The sequence below is a fragment of the Oncorhynchus masou genome, chromosome 31 (genome assembly GCF_036934945.1).
Source record: "Oncorhynchus masou masou isolate Uvic2021 chromosome 31, UVic_Omas_1.1, whole genome shotgun sequence".
In the NCBI taxonomy this organism is placed as follows: domain Eukaryota; kingdom Metazoa; phylum Chordata; class Actinopteri; order Salmoniformes; family Salmonidae; genus Oncorhynchus; species Oncorhynchus masou.
This window is the reverse complement of record NC_088242.1, coordinates 43,826,843-43,844,393: the sequence shown is the minus strand read 5'-3', so window position 1 is coordinate 43,844,393 and position 17,551 is coordinate 43,826,843. Positions and strand designations below refer to the sequence as shown.

The 17,551-nt window shown below is 41.3% G+C and overlaps 1 protein-coding gene across 2 annotated transcripts; it reads left to right on the top strand.

The window, feature by feature from the left end:
* Positions 1–539: 539 nt before the first annotated feature.
* On the top strand, positions 540–15,908 carry LOC135523976 (tumor necrosis factor receptor superfamily member 12A-like). 2 transcript variants are annotated; one of them, XM_064951035.1, is made up of 5 exons: positions 540–1,125; positions 11,255–11,353; positions 11,475–11,618; positions 11,774–11,822; positions 12,004–15,908. In XM_064951035.1, the coding sequence occupies exons 1-4, from the start codon at positions 1,047–1,049 to the stop codon at positions 11,812–11,814; spliced, it is 363 nt and encodes a 120-aa protein (XP_064807107.1). In that variant the 5' UTR covers positions 540–1,046; the 3' UTR covers positions 11,815–11,822; positions 12,004–15,908. The 2 variants fall into 2 exon arrangements, with proteins under 2 accessions (XP_064807107.1, XP_064807106.1); XM_064951034.1 differs by having other exon boundaries at positions 11,774–11,826.
* The last annotated feature ends 1,643 nt before the right edge of the window (positions 15,909–17,551 follow it).

The following is a 17,551-nucleotide window of genomic DNA, read 5'->3' as shown; positions in this document are numbered from 1 at the left end:
CCGGGCGGTGTGTTTGGGATCATTGTCATGCTGAAAGACCCAGCCATGTTTCATCTTACAGATCAGTCGTCCTGGTCCCTTTGCAGAAAAACAGCCACCATTGCATCCTTGATTTACATGTTCTGTTTAGATTAATTACCACTATCTAAATGTGATTTCTGTCATTCTGAGTACCGTGATGAACGCCCTAATCTGGTCCACGCACCCAATGCATATGGGTCCGGTAAATTAAGATGCTGCAGGTCAAGTGTCCAGTGCCACATTTTCATTAAATTAAGGAACCCCTGATCGGAAGGGTTTGTTTGTGTGTTGTTGTTTTTTACTGATGTTGCTACTAAATGAGAATGGCGACAAGCCCCTTTGACACAAAAAAACGTGATATCGAACACTGCAACAGTTGCGCAATCGAATCATGTAAATCAAGATAATGATTATTTTCTCTAATATGCCATCTCTGTAGTGTTTCTTAGAAAAGTACAACTTTGCATCACAAAAGTTCCTCCGAGGTTTTACACAACCCTAAACGTATTCAAACCCCGTTTTAAGTGCTTTTCCCCACTGCTTGATCCAGACGTATGCAATATACTTTTTTGGCAGTGCTCAGTGAATGACGTATACAACAGTCGTGGTAATGACAATGAGAACACTAATAATTCCAGTCTATACATAGTTTTCACTCCAAATTGGCTACAGAGCAAATCAGAACGGGTGCGGTCATGGTATTTAGCGCTGCTGGTTCAAAATACACATTGTGGATGATCCATTGACATTACTCTCTTTACGCCATTTCAGTTTCGTTTACTGTAGTATCATTAAGTTTCCTGCCTATTTGGACCGCTGTGCTTCATGCGCAATACACTGAGAATTTGAGTACAGTACATAGGAAATGACTCATAGGAGTTGAACTGTTAGCGTGGGTGTGTACTCTATTTAAACAAGGTTCAGACTACTCGGGATGACTCAGTGCGAGGCAAGCTTTCATTGGTGAAAATCAACACGGGCTGTTCATCAGATGAACTTTCGGGAATTGCGTTTAAACAAGAACGATGGCTTCATACATTCTCTGTGCGCTTTGTGGACTGATCATTGCGACTATAGTGAAACTAAACGGAGTGAATGGGCAAAGTAAGTCATAATTTTTCTTAAACTTTTATGGATGTGCTAAAAATGTAATTGTACGAAGTTCGTTGACATGTCTATGTAAGGGCAAGTAATAAAAAAAAATTGTAAGCAATGTTTTATTTGAAATGCGAGAACTTTATTTTCTCTCACTTTTAATCGCATGGGAATTCGTGTTTTATTTAAGAGCATGGAATCATCGCATCGCTCTCAAATTGAATCTGATAAAAGGGTTGCTTATCGAGTTTCTACTAGCTGCCTTCTCACCGGTTCCGCATTCTAATCACCTCATTTCACTCCATCCATGCCAATGGGTGAGGATAGACCTAATTGAATGGTGTAGCCTACTTGTAGTTGACAACAGGGAAAAAAATATAACCTTTACTTTCTTGAGGATGTATACATTTATTAGCATAATTGGTGACTTTGAACTCGAGAAAAAATGTTTTTCCATTCCCAGCAAATTAAGAATTCCTTTATTTTCTAGGGTGGCTCTCAGTTATGAGTGGGGCTTATGACAACTTGTATTTATTGCATGCATGTGAGACTGTTTAACCTGTTTAATTGACCAGACCAGGTCAACAATGTAGAAAATGCTGAAATAGGCTTGCCCTTGAGCATGACTCTGTTCCATTATATTACACGAGTCATTGGATGAAGGCGTCTTCTGTAAGGGGGAGTTTTATGATTCCCCGAAGATCAATCTGAACATAAACAAGTGTCGCTTGCGGTACGGGTTTGGAAGCATAAGGACCTGATCTTTATATCAGCGATAAAAAAAAAATAAAGTTACATTTATACACACCTTGTTAGTGTTCCCCAAGGCCATATCTCCATATCACAGCGATTGTTTACGGAAGACATATGAGGCGACCACCTGTACTAAGTATCAAGCATGCTCTGAACACCTGAACGTAAGCGTAACATGGGAAGTGTAGTTGCGTCGGATGGAGGCCCCGTATTGAGCTGTGCAAAACTGCTACAGTAAGTGTGTTATTTGAAGGATTCTTTCTCGCTGATGAAATATAAGGGCCATATGTTTCGAAAGCCGTGTCGCAAGTGATGATTATTGACGTTTCGAAACTATAAAACACAGTTTAGGCATAAATTACTGGTTGAGAATTGTAGGGAGAAGGCAGAATGCCGTCTAGAGTATTCCGAGATTTAGCTTGCACCCTCGACCCACGGGTGAATTGGACTTGTGCAGGTGGTGGGGCTGACACTATAGGCAACCAGTGTTGATTTCCTATGATTATTTATGAAATATAAATCTAGTTGCCCTCCCCTTCTTTTCAAGTGACACTTTATCATGCAGAATATGAAGGCCTAACAGCTAGCACACGTCAATTCTAACATTAGCAGTCATGGAAGACAGACAAAGATGAGAATCCCTTGAAAAATAAAACACTTCCTTATAACATGCATCATCTGCTATCTTCACAAATAGTATCTTACCATGGAAACCCAGGCTGACTGTTTGATACTGTAGATTTAATGCAAGCGCTGACTTGTCTCCAATTTCCTGCACTCTTAACTCACACCTTTGTCTTACATAATTGTGTCACTCAGTACTGCCCTTTTGGTATCATTTCACTGAGATACAAAGCAGCTGATGCTAAATGCAACTAAAAGAAGAATCCTGTAAGTATGACTGATCAACACCACACCAATCATAGCCTACATTACACCCATGACTAAAGTAATATGGAATGGTGAGATAATGGTGTAGGTCATGAAAAAGTATGCATCCTTCCAACTGATTGCCGTGAATGTTGAAAATGGTCAACATTTTCTCAATTAAGTACATTGCCCATGTGGTAACATGCTGAATTACAAAGTAACAAATGACATTGTCAACACCTGATGACACTGGATAGCTAGACCTTTAACCATTGTGTGACCTTTGAGCTCAAGAAAGAGCAAATTATAATCTTCATCTTATTTAACTCTATCTTTACATCACGTCAATGAGTGAATCTATTGATGTGAAGACGTCAAAGTGATCTATTAACTCTGTAAAGTAACAGGTTTTTCTTTATATTATTTACAAGTTGGTTTAGTGCTGTGATCACATTTAATTTACAATCATGCTTTATTCTTTACTGAGTGTAATTAAACATTGCACACATGTTCCTTCAATACTTCATCACCTTGCATATATTTATTTAAATGTGCCTTGTCTACACTATATACAGTTAATTCAGAAAGTATTTAGACCCCTTGACTTTTTCTACTTTGTTATGTTACAGCTGTATTCTAAAATTGATTTTTAAAATAATTCCCCTCATCAATCTACACACACTTCCCAATGACAAAGCAAAAACAGGTTTTTAGACATTTTTTCAAATGTATTTCAAAAGAAAAAGCGGAAATATTACATTTACATAAGTATTCAGACCCTTTACTCAGTACTTTGTTGAAGCAACTTTGGCAATGATTACAGCCTCGAGTCTTCTTGTTACAAGCTTGGCACACCTGTATTTGGGGAGTTTCTCCCGTTCTTCTCTGCAGATCCCCTCAAGCTCTGTCTGGTTGGATGGGGAGTGTTGCTGCACAGCTATTTTCAGGTCTCTCAACAGAGATGTTTGATGTGGTTCAAGTCTGGGCTCTGGCTGGGCCACTCAAAGACATTCAGAGACTTGTCCCGAAGCCACTCCTGCATTGTCTTTGCTGTGTGCATAGGCTAATTATCCTGTTGGAATGGGAACTTTCGCCCCTGTCTTAACCTGCTCCAGAGCTCTCAGGACCTTTCATCAAGGATCTCCCTGTACTTTCATCTTTCCCTCGATCCTGACTATTCTCCCACTCCCTGCCGCTGAAAAACATTCCCACAGCCTAATTCTGTCACCACCATGCTTCACCATAGGGATGGTGCCAGGTTTCCTCCAGATGAGAAGCTTGGCATTGATCTTTTTGTTTTAAATTCTGTCTGAATTCAGGCCCTGTGTGTAGTTAACGGACACTCTCTACACATTCATCTCCATTTTACCTGTTGTCTTCTTAGCTAATTAGCTGTTGTTGTCTTAGCTATCTCTCCCAATCAACACCTGTGATTGCTTTATGTCTCTCTCAAATGTCAATATGCCTTGTATAGTTATCATTGTTTTAGTTTACAGTGGAGCCCCTAGTCCCACTCTACATGCCTCAGATCCCCCACACACACACATGCGGTGACCTCACCCAGTATAACCAGCACATCCAGAGATGCATCCTCTCTTATCATCACTCAGTGCCTGGGTTTACCTCCACTGTACCCGCACCCCACCATACCCCTGTCTGCACATTATGCCCTGAATCTATTCTACCACACCCAGAAATCTGTTCCTTTTTATTCTCTGTCCCCAACGCACTAGACGACCAGTTTTGCTAGCCTTTAGCCGTTCCCTCATCCTACGCCTCCTCTGTTCCTCGGGTGATGTGGAGGTTAACCCAGGCCCTGCGTGTCCCCAAGCACTTTCATTTGTTGCCATCTGTAATCGAAAAAGCCTTTGTCTCATGCATGTTAACATCAGAAGCCTCCTCCCTAAGTTTGTTTTACTCACTGCTTTAGCACACTCCGCCAACCCTGATGTCCTTGCCATGTCTGAATCCTGGCTTAGGAAGGCCACCAAAAATTTTGAGATTTCCATATCCAACTACAACATTTTCCGTCAAGATAGAACTGCCAAAGGGGGAGGAGTTAGCTTGCAAAGTTCTGTCATACTTTCCAGGTCTATGCCCAAACAGTTCGCGCTTCTAATTAAAATAATCTCTCCAGAAATAAGTCTCTCACTGTTGCCACCTGTTATAGACCCCTCCCCCCCAGCTCCCAGCTGTGCCCTGGACACCATATGTGAATTGATCGCCCCTCACCTATCTTCAGAGTTCGTTCTGTTAGGTGACCTAAAATGGGATATGCTTAACACCCCGGCAGTCCTACAATCTAAGATAGATGCCCTCAATCTCACAAATCATCAAGGAACCCACCACCCTAAATCTGTAAACATGGGCACCCTCATAGATATTATCCTGACCAACTTGCCCTCCAAATACACCTCTGCTGTTTTCAATCAGGATCTCAGCGATCACTGCCTGCATCCGCTATGGGTCCGTGGTCAAACGACCACCCCTCATCACTGTCAATCGCTCCCTAAAACACTTCTGCGAGCAGGCCTTTCTAATCGACCTGGCCCGGGTATCCTGGAAAGATATTGACCTCATCCCGTGAGTCGAGGATGCCTGGTCGTTCTTCAAAAGTGCTTTCCTCACCATCTTAAATAAGCATGCCCCTTTCAAAAAATGTAGAACTAAGAACATATATAGCCCTTGGTTCACTCCAGACCTGACTGCCCTTGACCAGCATAAAAACATCCTGTGGCGGACTGCAATAGCACCGAATAGTCCCCTGAACAGTTGCATATCGCAGGAAGTCAGGAACCAATACACGCAGTCAGTCAAGAAAGCAAAGGCTAGCTTCTTCAAACAGAAATTCGCATCCTGTAGCTCTAACTCAAATGTTTTCGGACACTGTAAAGTCCATGGAGAACAAGAGCACCTCCTCCCAGCTGCTCACTGCACTGAGGCTAGGTAACACGGTCACCACCGATAAATCCATGATAAGCGACCCTTTCAATAAGCATTTCTCTATGGCTGGCTGCCACGGCCAACAGCTCTGCCCCCAACGCAGCTACTTGCCCAAGCCTCCCCAGCTTCTCCTTCACCTAAATCCAGATTGCAGATGTTCTGAAAGAGCTGCAAAACCTGGACCAGTACAAATCAGCTGGGCTAGACAATCTGGACCCTCTCTTTCTAAAACGATCTGCCATCATTGTTGCAACCCCTATTACCAGTCTGTTTAACCTCTTTCGTATCGTTAAAGATTGGAAAGATGCCATACAACACTCCTTCCGTGGCCTCCAACTGCTCTTAAACGCAAGTAAAACCAAATGCATGCTTTTCAACCTTTCGCTGCCCGCACCTGCCTGCCCGACTAGCATCCTGGACGGTTCTGTCCTAGAATATAGAATTTAGGGGCGGCAGGGTAGCCTAGTGGTTAGAGCGTTGGACTAGTAACCGAAAGGTTGCAAGTTCGAATCCCCGAGCTGACAAGGTACAAATCTGTTGTTCTGCCCCTGAACAGGCAGTTAACCCACTGTTCCTAGGCCGTCATTGAAAATAAGAATTTGTTCTTAACTGACTTGCCTAGTAAAATAAAGGTGGGGGAAAAAAGTGGACAGCCAGAAATACCTAGGTGTCTGGTTAGACTGTAAACTCTTCTTCCAGACTCATATTAAACATCTACAATCCAAAATCAAATCTAGAATTGGCTTTCTATTTCACAACACAGCCTCCTTTACTCACACCGCCAAACTTACCCTAGTAAAACTATCCTACCGATCCTCGACTTCGGCGACGTCATTTACAAAATAGACTCACAGTGCCATCCATTTAGTTACTAAAGCCCCTTATATACCACCCACCACTGCGACTTGTGTGCTCTAGTCGGCTGGACCCACTGGCTCCAGGTCATCTATAAGTCTATGCTAGGTAAAGCTCCGCCTTATCTCAGTTCACTGGTCACGATAACAACACCCACTGTCCTAGAATGCGCTCCAGCAGGTATATCTCACTAGTCATCCCCAAAGCCAACACCTCCTTTGGCCACCTTTTCCTTCCAGTTCTCTGCTGCCAATGACTGGAACTAATTGCAAAAATCGCTGAAGCTGGAGACTTATATTTCCCTCACAAACTTTAAACATCAGCTAACCGATCGCTGCAGCTGCACATAGTCCATCTGTAAATAGCCCACCCAATCTACCTACCTCATCCCCATATTGTTTTTATTTACTTTTCTGCTCTTTTGCACACCAGTATCTCAACACATCATCATCATCATCATCGTCTGCTCATTTATCACTCCGGTGTTAATCTGCTAAATTGTAATTAATTTGCTACTATGGCCTATTTATTGCCTACCTCCTCACGCCATTTTCACACACTGTATATATAGACTGTTTTTCTATTATCTTGTTGACTGTACACTTGTTTTATTCCATGTGTAACTGTGTTTGTCGCACTGCTTTGCTTTATCTTGGCTAGGTCGCAGTTGTAAATGAGAACTCAACTAGCTTACCTGGTTAAATAAAGGTGAAGAAAAGGCCTGATTGGTGGAGTTCTGAAGAGATGGTTGTCCTTCTGGAAGGTTCTACCAGCTCCACAGAGGAACTCTGGAGCTCTGTCAGAGTGCCCATCGGGTTCTTGGTCACCTCCCTGACCAAGGCCCTCCTTCTCCAACTGCTCAGTTTGGCCATTCTAAGAACACCAGCCCGTCTGGTGTTCAACCTTCCCAAGTTCTCTCACGTCACCCCGCTCCTCCGCTCTCTCCACTGGCTTCCAGTTGAAGCTCGCATCCGCTACAAGACCATGGTGCTTGCCTACGGAGCTGTGAGGGGAACGGCACCGCAGTACCTCCAGGCTCTGATCAGGCCCTACACCCAAGCAAGGGCACTGCGTTCATCCACCTCTGGCCTGCTCGCCTCCCTACCATTGATGAAGTACAGTTCCCGCTCAGCCCAGTCAAAACTGTTCGCTGCTCTGGCCCCCCAATGGTGGAACAAACTCCCTCACGAGCCAGGACAGCGGAGTCAATCACCACCTTCCGGAGACACCTGAAACCCCACCTCTTCAAGGAATACCTAGGATAGGATAAGTAATCCTTCTCACCATCCCCCCCCTTAATGATTTAGATGCACTATTGTAAAGTGGCTGTTCCACTGGATGTCAGAAGGTGAATTCACCAATTTGTAAGTCGCTCTGGATAAGAGCGTCTGCTAAATGACTTAAATGTAAATGTAAATGTAAGAAGAATCTTGGTGGTTCCAAACTTATTCCATTTAAGAATGGAGGCCACTGTGTTCTTGGGGACCTTCAATGCTGCAGACATTTTTTGGTACCCTTCCCCAGATCTGTGCCTCGCTACAATCCTGTTTTGGAGCTCTACCGAAAATGTCTGCGACCTCATGGCTTGGTTTTTGTTCTGACATGCACTGTCAACTGTGGGACGTTATATAGACAGGTATGTGCCTTTTCAAATCATGTCCAATCAATTGAATTTACCACAGGTGGACTCCAAGTTGTAGAAACATCTCAAGGATGATCAATGGAAACAGGATTCACCTGAGCTCAATATCAAGTCTCATAGCAAAGGGTCTGAATACTTATGGTATTTCTGTTTTTATACATTTGCAAACATTTATAAACCTGTTTTTGCTTTGTCATTATGGGATATTGTGTGTAGATTAATGAGGAAACCTTTTTCATTTAATCAATTTTAGAATAATGCTGTAATGTAACAATTTGGAAAAAGTCAAGGGGTCTGAATACTTTTGTATACAGTGCATTCATAAAGTATGTGGACACCCCTTCAAATGAGCGGTTTCAGCAATTTCAGCCACACCCGTTGCTGATAGGTGTATAAAATCGAGCACACAGCCACACAATCTCCATAGACAAACATTGACAGAAGAATGGCCTTACTGTAGAGCTCAGTGACTTTTTCAATGTGGCACCGTCATAGGAATCCATCTTTCCAATAAGTCAGTTCGTAAAATTTCTGCCCTGCTAGGGCTGCCCCGGTCAACTGTAAGTGCTATTATTGTGAAATTAAATATCTTGGAGCCATATTGGCTCAGCTGCAAAGCTCACATAACGGGAGCGCCGAGTGTTTAAGCATGTAAAAATTGTCTGTCCTCGGTTGCAACACTCACTACGAGTTCCAAATTGCCTCTGGAAGGAACAAAATCTGTTTGTCGGGAGCTTCAGGAAATGGGTTTCCATGGCCGAGCAGTTGCGCACAAGCCTAAGAGTACCATGTGCAATGCCAAGCGTTGGCTGGAGTGGTGTAAAGCTCGCCGCTATTGGACTCAGTGGAAATGCGTTCTCTGGAGCGATAAATCATGCTTCATCATCTGGCAGTCCGATGGACGAATCTGGGTTTGGCGGATACCAGGAGAACGCTACCTGTCCCAATGCACAGTGCCAACTAGAGGTCGACCGCTTATGATTTTTCAACACCGGTTTTATTGGAGTACCAAAAAAAGCCGATACCGACTTCATCGGCCAATTTTTTTATTTTTTTTTTTGTAATAATGACAATTACAACAATACTGAATGAACACTTTTAACTTAATGACATTTCAGGTTCCTTGCTCAGAACATGAGAACATATGAAAGCTGGTGGTTCCTTTTAACATGAGTCATCAATATTCCCAGGTAAGAAGTTTTAGGTTGTAGTTATTATAGGATTTATAGGACTATTTCCCCCTCTACCATTTTTGTATTTCATTAACCTTCGCCTATTGGATGTTCTTATAGGAACTTTAGTATTGCCAGTGTAACAGTATAGCTTCCGTCCCTCTCCTCACTCCTCCCTGGGCTCAAACCAGCAACACAACGACAATAGCCACCATCGAAGCAGCGTTACCCATGCAGAGCAAGGGGAACAACTACTAGAAGGCTCAGAGCGAGTGATGTTTGAAACGCTATTAGCGCGCGCTAACTAGCTAGCCATTTCACTTCGGTTACACCAGCCTCATCTCGAGAGTTGATAGGCTTGAAGTCATAAACGGCGCAATGCTTGACGCACAATGAAGAGCTGCTGGCAAAACGCAAAGAAAGTGCTGTTTGAATTAATGTTTATATGCCTGCTTCTGCCTACAACCGCTCAGTCAGATACTTAGATGCTTGTATGCTTAATCAGATTATATGCAACGCAGGACACGCTAGATAATATCTAGTCATATCAACCATGTGTAGTTAACTAGTGATTATGATTGATTGTTTTTTATAAGATAAGTTTTTAATGCTAGCTAGCAACTTACCTTGGCTTACTGCATTCGCGTAACAGGCAGTCTCCTTGTGGAGTGCAATGAGAGAGAGAGGCAGGTCGTTATTGCTTTAGACAAGTTAACTGTAAGGTTGCAAGATTGGATCCCCCGAGCTGACAAAGTGAATATCTGTCGTTCTGCCCCTGAATGAGGCAGTTAACCCACCGTTCCTAGGCCGTCATTGAAAATAAGAATGTGCTCTTAACTGACTTGCCTAGTTAAATAAAGGTTTAAAAATCGGCGCCCAAAAATACTGCAATTTCTTTTTTTTCTGAATGTTATGAACTTGAAATCGGCCCTAATTAATCGGTCGACCTCTAGTGCCAATTGTAAAGTTTGGTGGAGGAGGAATTATGGTCTGGGGCTGTTTTTCATGGTTTGGCCTAGGCCACTTAGTTCCAGTGATGGGAAATCTTACCGCTACAGCATTCAGTGTTCGGTTCTGTGCTTCCAACATTGTGGAAACAGTTTGGGGAAGGCTCTGTTTCAGCATGACATTGACCCTGTTCACAAAGCAAGGTCCATACAGAAATGGTTTGTCAATCGTGTGGAAGAACTCGACTGGCCTGCACAATGCCTTGACCTCAACCCCATTCTCTAAAAGGATATGTAAGGTTTCAGGTTGTAGTGCCTCAAGGGATGTAGACCTTTTTATCTAGTTTATGACGCGTGTCAGTCAGGGAGGAACCAACGTTCAATGCCGTTATGCTTTCAGTCTCACTAACTTCTCTAGAAGTCAAACGCTCAAAACAATGTGGCAAAGCGGGTCTTGATGACACACATCCTGCCTGTCTCACCATGCTTGTACACACAAAGCAAGTGAGTAATGTACGTGTAAGTGCAAAACCAAAGGAATTCCCCAACTCATTTTATAAGAAGAGGGAAACCACAGTTTCTCGGATCTTCTCAATTTCTTTAGACTTGATGTCATACGATTTCTTTATTATTGGGCCAAAACAATTCCTTTCAGAGACCCCACACAGACTGAGTGCATACCTTTTTTTTTTTTATTGGCATGTTTTAAAAACATCTACATACTTAGGTTGCTGTTTAAAGATTTCAAGCAGATCTATGGTTCTCACTGTGCAGGACACTGACCAATGTTGAAGGAAAATAATAATATAGACACTCTATTCCAGTAGTTAATTTGCTTTGGTGAGGGAGAAGAACTTTTCCCAATGAGCAAATGTACAGTATGAGTCACATTGTGGTCATTCAAAGGGTAAATGCTGTCAGAGGATTAAGCCTCTCCATTTGTTTTCTTCCCACAGGCCTATGCACCAGTAAAGAGTTCTGGAGTTCAGACATAGACCAATGTGTATCCTGCTCAACATGCAAGCAGTATCCAAAGACCCCTTCATGTAACACTTGTAAGTTAAGTTTGAATGTTCCTTAAATTATTAGCTAACTTAACACCTAAATCTTGCACATAACCAATCCTTTATTGTATCCCTAAAACTGTCCTCTTCAACCAATATGTCCCCTTTTCAGGCACATTTACAGAGGAGAGATCTGATGTCTGGAGACTAGCAGCCATTTCCAGCTTCTCTGTGCTGGCAGTCGTTCTGCTCATTGCAGTATTGATCATTGGGGTCATGGTGCATCGACACACGGCAAACAATAGGCCCCTTCGTGGTAGGGCTCACGGCTACCATCTCCTGATAAACTAACATTGTCAGTCATGAAACTTATTGTAGCATGATGAGGCACTTTTTTGTTGTAGCATTTTGACCTCCTTTGGGTTCTGGTGAAAATACTGTAAAAATGTTCTGCATTTTGTTGTTCTGCAGAACCTATTGAAGAGACAACGGGACCTCTTTACCAAGCTTAAACATTTCAGTAGGTATGCATTCCGCAAATGTGTTGATGTGTGAACAATTGACAACTGCTATCAATTATTATGCATAATTAAGTGTATGTAAGTAGCCTCTAAGTATGCAAATAGTTTTGTACAAATTGTTTTTGAAATAATGGGGGATGTTGAGTGAATTAACCAACAAATCTCTCATTACTTTCTCAGCTTCATCTTCCTTCTGACATCGATGTGACAGAACCAAGGGAACACCTTTTGAGGATCAATCGTCAGAAGAATTTCTGTACAATGGACTGGGTATTATTTGAGTAGAGTTTGACCATCTTGCATTTATACTGCTAGTTAGTAAAGATGTGCTCACACTCATTAGACTGTTACAGAACGGAGCTCTCACATAGAACTGTGTTGACTCACGCTGTCAATCCCGTCTTGTCTGAAGTCAGACTGTACTCTGAGGAAGACCGTGTGGTTAGTAAAGAGTAGCTCTCACAGCTCTTTTTGTATTGATGTCCTTTGACTAGGTGATGCTAGTTTTAGCCACTGTAGATATTCCAATCTATCGTTAAGTCATTTGTTCAACAATAAGTAGGTTCAAAAACTGTAGTGAACATGAGACATCTTGAATGATTTGTATTTATTACCATAATTGTCAATGCTTGAACACCTATTACTGTATTGGTGTCAGACATATTGTACATTTAGCTTATTAGGTAGAATACCAGCAAACACACTGCCTCGACTTGCCACAAGCAGGATGAATGTGAATACAGCACAATCAAGCTTTCTGTGCCTGGTTTGACCTGCTGTACTTCTAAGACTAAAAGGTTTATATTTGCTGGTCATATATAACAACCTCTTGGTGAAGTATACAAGTGATATGTTAGGTGAGTGGTCACCAACCAGTCGATCGGTTATATAAAATATATTTTGATTTGTTTGAAACTTTTTTTGGTTACCACATGATTCCAAGTGTTATTTCCTAGTTTGTCTTCACTATTATTCTACAATGTAGAAAATAGTCAAAATAAAGAAACCCTGGAATGAGTAGGTGTGCCCAAACGTTTGACTGGTACTGTATATAATTTCCTGAGCTTTCTTATATCTTCTAGATATAGGACAAACACGTAACCTTGTTTCTTATTATTTATTTTTTGAATGTCTTTTTGCCATTTATGAATGTGTTATTCAGTAGCTCTCTGGGCTATAGTAGTAAAGGCCAAATTCAATATTATATCAAATGTTTTTATTTATTTTTATACCTAAAGGGGTCCTAAAATTCAAAATCAAATATCTAAATGAGCCACCTCATGGAATCATTTTAAGATGATCATATGTCAGCTTAGAACCCACCCCACCCCCAGCAATGCAGAGAAAGTAGATAAATAATATTTAAAAAACACAATACAAGTAACAATAGATACACAATGAGTGACTAACTTGGCTATATACAAGGGGTAATAGTACCGAGTCGATGTTCAGGGGTACGAGGTAGATATGGACATATAACTAGGAATAAAGTGACCGTAGCAGCAGTATATGTGATGAGTCAAAGCTAGTGCAAAAAGGGGTCAATGCAGATAGTTAACCAAAAATCTATTCAGACAAACTATTTCAGGGTCCTGTTACTAGTTGCAACAAATCATTTTTAAAGGAGTAGACTGTTAACATTTGTGAACTGTAGTCTTCTAATCACGAGGCAACGGGAAAATAAGTTGTGACTATGAAACTGCTCAAACATACTGGACATTCTTTAACAGGTCATTTTACCAGTATGCTATCAAATGTAGACACTGTGTAATGTGTGCCCTATGCAGGATAAAGTAGCATAACACGGGGGTTCCCAAACTGTTGTGATGGAAAAGTTCTAGGTGGTCAAGAATTCTGTGAGAATGTGTTTGTATAGTTTATATCTAAGCATTTAAATCATTCCCAGATGGACACAAATAGGGAATCCTTACCGCTGATTCAGAGGGGTTGGGTTAAATGCGGAACACATACTACTGGTCCAAAATTTTAGAACACCTACTCATTCAAGGGTTTTTCTTTATTTTTAACTTTTCTACTTTGTAGCATAATAGTGAAGACAAAAAAACGATGAAATAACACATGGAATCATGTAGTAAGCAAAAAAGTGTTAAACAAAAAAATATTTTTGAGATTCTTCAAATAGCCACCCTTTGCCTTGACAGCTTTGCACCCACTTGGCATTCTCTCAACCAGCTTCATGAGTTCATCACCTGGAATGCATTTCAATTAACAGTTGTGCCTTCTAAATTTGTGGAATTTCTTACCTTTTAATGTGTTTGAGCCAAACAGTTGTGTTGTGACAAGGTATACAGAAGATAGCCCTATTTGGTGAAAGACCAAGTCCATATTATGGTAAGAACAGCTCAAATAAGCAAAGAGAAATGACAGTCCATCATTACTTTAAGACATGGTCAGTCAATACGGGAAAATTAAGAACTTTGAAAGTTTCTTCAAGTGCACTCGCAAGCGCTATGATAAAACTGGCTCTCATTAGGACCGCCACGGGAAAGGAAGACCCAGAATTACCTCTGCTGCAGAGGATAAGTTCATTAGTTACCAGCCTCAGAAATTGCAGCCTAAATAAATGCTTCAGAGTTAAAGTAAAAAACATGCCCAACATCAACTATTCAGATGAGACTGTGTGAATCAGGCTTTTTATGGTCGATTTGCTGCAAAGAAACCACTACTAACGGAAACCAATAATAAGAGACTTTCTTGGGCCAAGAAACACGAGCAATGGACATTAGACCGGTGGAAATTTGTCTTTTGGTCTGGAGTCCAAATTGGAGATTTTTGGTTCCAACCGCCGTGTCTTTGTGAGACTCAGTGTGGGTGAACAGATGATCGCTGCATGTGTATTTTCCATCGTAAAGCATGGAGGAGGTGGAGGTGTTATGGTGTGCGGGTGCATTGCTAGTGACACTGTGATTTATTTAAAATTCAAGGCACACTTAACAGCATGACTACCACAGCATTCTGCAGAGATACGCCATCCCATCTAGTTTGGGCTTAGTGGGCCTGTCATTTGTTTTTCAACAGGACAGTGACCCACAACACACCTCCAGGCTGTGTACGGGCTATTTTACCAAGAAGGAGAGTGATGGAGTGCTGCATCAGATGACATGGCCTCCACAATCCCCCCAACCTCAACCAAATTGTGATGGTTTGGGATGAGTCGGACGGCAGAGTGAAGGAAGAGCAGCCAACAAGGGCTCAGCATAATGTGGGAACTCCTTCAAGACTGTTGGAAAAGCATTCCAGGTGAAGCTGGTTGAGAGAATGCCAAGAGTGTGCAATGATGTCAAGGCAAAGGGTGGCTACTTTGAAGAATATCCAAATATAAAATATTTTAATTTAACTTTTTTTGGTTATTACATGATTCCATGTGTTATTTCATAGTTTTGCCTTCACTATTATTCTACAATGTATTATAATAGTAGAAATAAAGGAAAACCCTTGAATGAGAAGGTGTTCTAAAACCTCTGACCGGACGTGTATTTTGGTTGAATGCATTGTTGTGCAACTTACTCAGTATTCCCTTTCCTCAGTTGAAACAATGGAGATGAGTCAATGCTTGTGTGACAATGTTTGTAACACTATTAGTCACCGAATCTCACCCAGGAAGGAACATTGCAGTTCAGCGAAAAAACTGTACCCTATTGTCAAGTATCACAGGAGTATAACTGTGTACTCAGCTTCACTCTTCGTCAGAACACAATTTTAAGGGTTGTGTGTCAGGAGAACGTGGATGGCTGAATAATTACCTCTCATGTTACTGACAAAATTACTTCGTTATCAATGTTAAGTGGATATGGATAACAGCAGCAAGAAAAGGGCAATTTATATACAGAATTATTTATTTCAAATTATATTTTTGAATGTTTATAGTTTGTGGTAACAGCTAAATGTCTTGTTAAATACTGTCAAAGGGACCCCTGCAAAGTTGTTTGTAAAACCAGTGACACCAGCTGACCAACTTTTTGTTACTGAGCAATAACTGACAAGTTGTTAGTTAATTTACTTCTCTTGTCTGTTTGGTTTATGTACATGTATTATGTTATGAATAAAATGAGCTGATTTCTTGATATCAACCTTGTAGAACTACCCCTCCCGGCTCCGGGAGAATTGTCATAAGCAACCGCTGAATAGCATAGCGCAACAGTCAAAAAATATTACTAGAAAATATTCATATTCATGAAATCACAAGTGAAATATAGCAAAACACAGCTTAGCCTTTGGTTAAGTTGTTAAACAACTGTGCAACAACCAGGTACACAACCAAAGGCTGTGTATAGGAGACAGGGTGTGGTTTGGAACCAGGTATAGAAAATGGTACAGTTTGGAAGCAGTTAATACTGTGTGGAGGAGAAAGGGATTGGTTTGGAACCATGTTCTGCATGCTTTGTTATAAAACTTTAAACAAAATAAAAGGTTGGAATCCTTGAAAAAGGACAACTCAATTACCAACAATGTGTTAAGTCATTTAATTTCAACAAACTGATTGGCTAAGGTACTAATTAGCTAAGTTCATAGTCCTAACCTGGAAGTAAAAATATATATTTCAAAGTGACAAAATATATACAGGGTTATATTAATAAAATATTTCAGATGACTTTTTGAACACTAAATTCACATCTTTTTGGTATATGCTTTTTATTACACTATAGCTAATTTAGCGGTGAGTTCCTTGTTGAAAGGAAAATCCTACTATGAATGTACAGAGAACCCAATGTTTCATTCCCATATTTACAACTGTGGGAGATGCACATGACACATACAGTACACAGGGGTTGTCATCCTGGCAAAAAAAGTTAAGTGTACATTAACAAGTGCCAGAAGAGATGGAACCATAGTAATCAGACAATGCCACTTGCAAGGTTTAAACTGAGATCTGACATTAACACTACATGCAGACCATAAAATGTTAATGGTTTATAAAAATACATGTTGCAATTTGGATATGCGAGCCGCATTACAGAACTTAACTGTAATGGCGCCGATAGAGGGCAGCCGTGCTTCTCGCCCCCAGGCAACTTTGCAGTATTGTTTTTTACGTGTTATTTCGTACATTATTAGGCCTGAAATGTGTGTTATTACATACAGCCGGGAATAACATTTGGATATCAGAGCGGCGGTAACTCATCAGCATTTACGACTAACAATACAAGTTTCCCGATTTGGATCCTTTGTTCACACCCCCCAGGGCAATTGAACTGATTCCAGAGGCTGACCCAAAGCATCGCCGGCTGTGAAGAGGTACTCAGAGTGGACTTCTAGTCCAACTCAGGAGGCGCGCACACTGAACTAAATTACTATCGTCCCGTAGCACTCACTTTGAGAGGCTAGTCAAGGATCATATCACCTCTACCTTACACCCTAGACCCACTTCAATTTGCTTACCGCCTGTCAGGACCCGGTTACGAACCTGGGTCTCCGGAGTGAGAAACAGTCACTTAACCAACTGAGCCACGAATAGTCAGCAGAACCCAGAAGATGAGGCAGACACAGCAGTACTTAAGACGGTGTATTTAATAAAGTAAAAAGGAGAAGTCCTTAAATACAAAAATGGCAAATCCAAAAGGTGGTAGGAATAGCACAAAAAAGCCTCAAGAGACACTCAAAAACAAAAAACAGAATTCCACAAGAGCATCCACCGGAATCGACAAGAAAACACAGAACACTAGGGCTGGGTGCTAACATACAAACACAGAGCACAGAACTGAGGGAA

Coding starts and splice junctions, on each gene's coding strand:
- LOC135523976 (XM_064951035.1), top strand. CDS start 1,047: ATGGCTTCATACATTCTCTGTGCGCTTTGTGGACTGATCATTGCGACT. Junction 1,126..11,254: donor AAACGGAGTGAATGGGCAAA/GTAAGTCATAAT, acceptor TTCTTCCCACAG/GCCTATGCACCAGTAAAGAG. Junction 11,354..11,474: donor GACCCCTTCATGTAACACTT/GTAAGTTAAGTT, acceptor TCCCCTTTTCAG/GCACATTTACAGAGGAGAGA.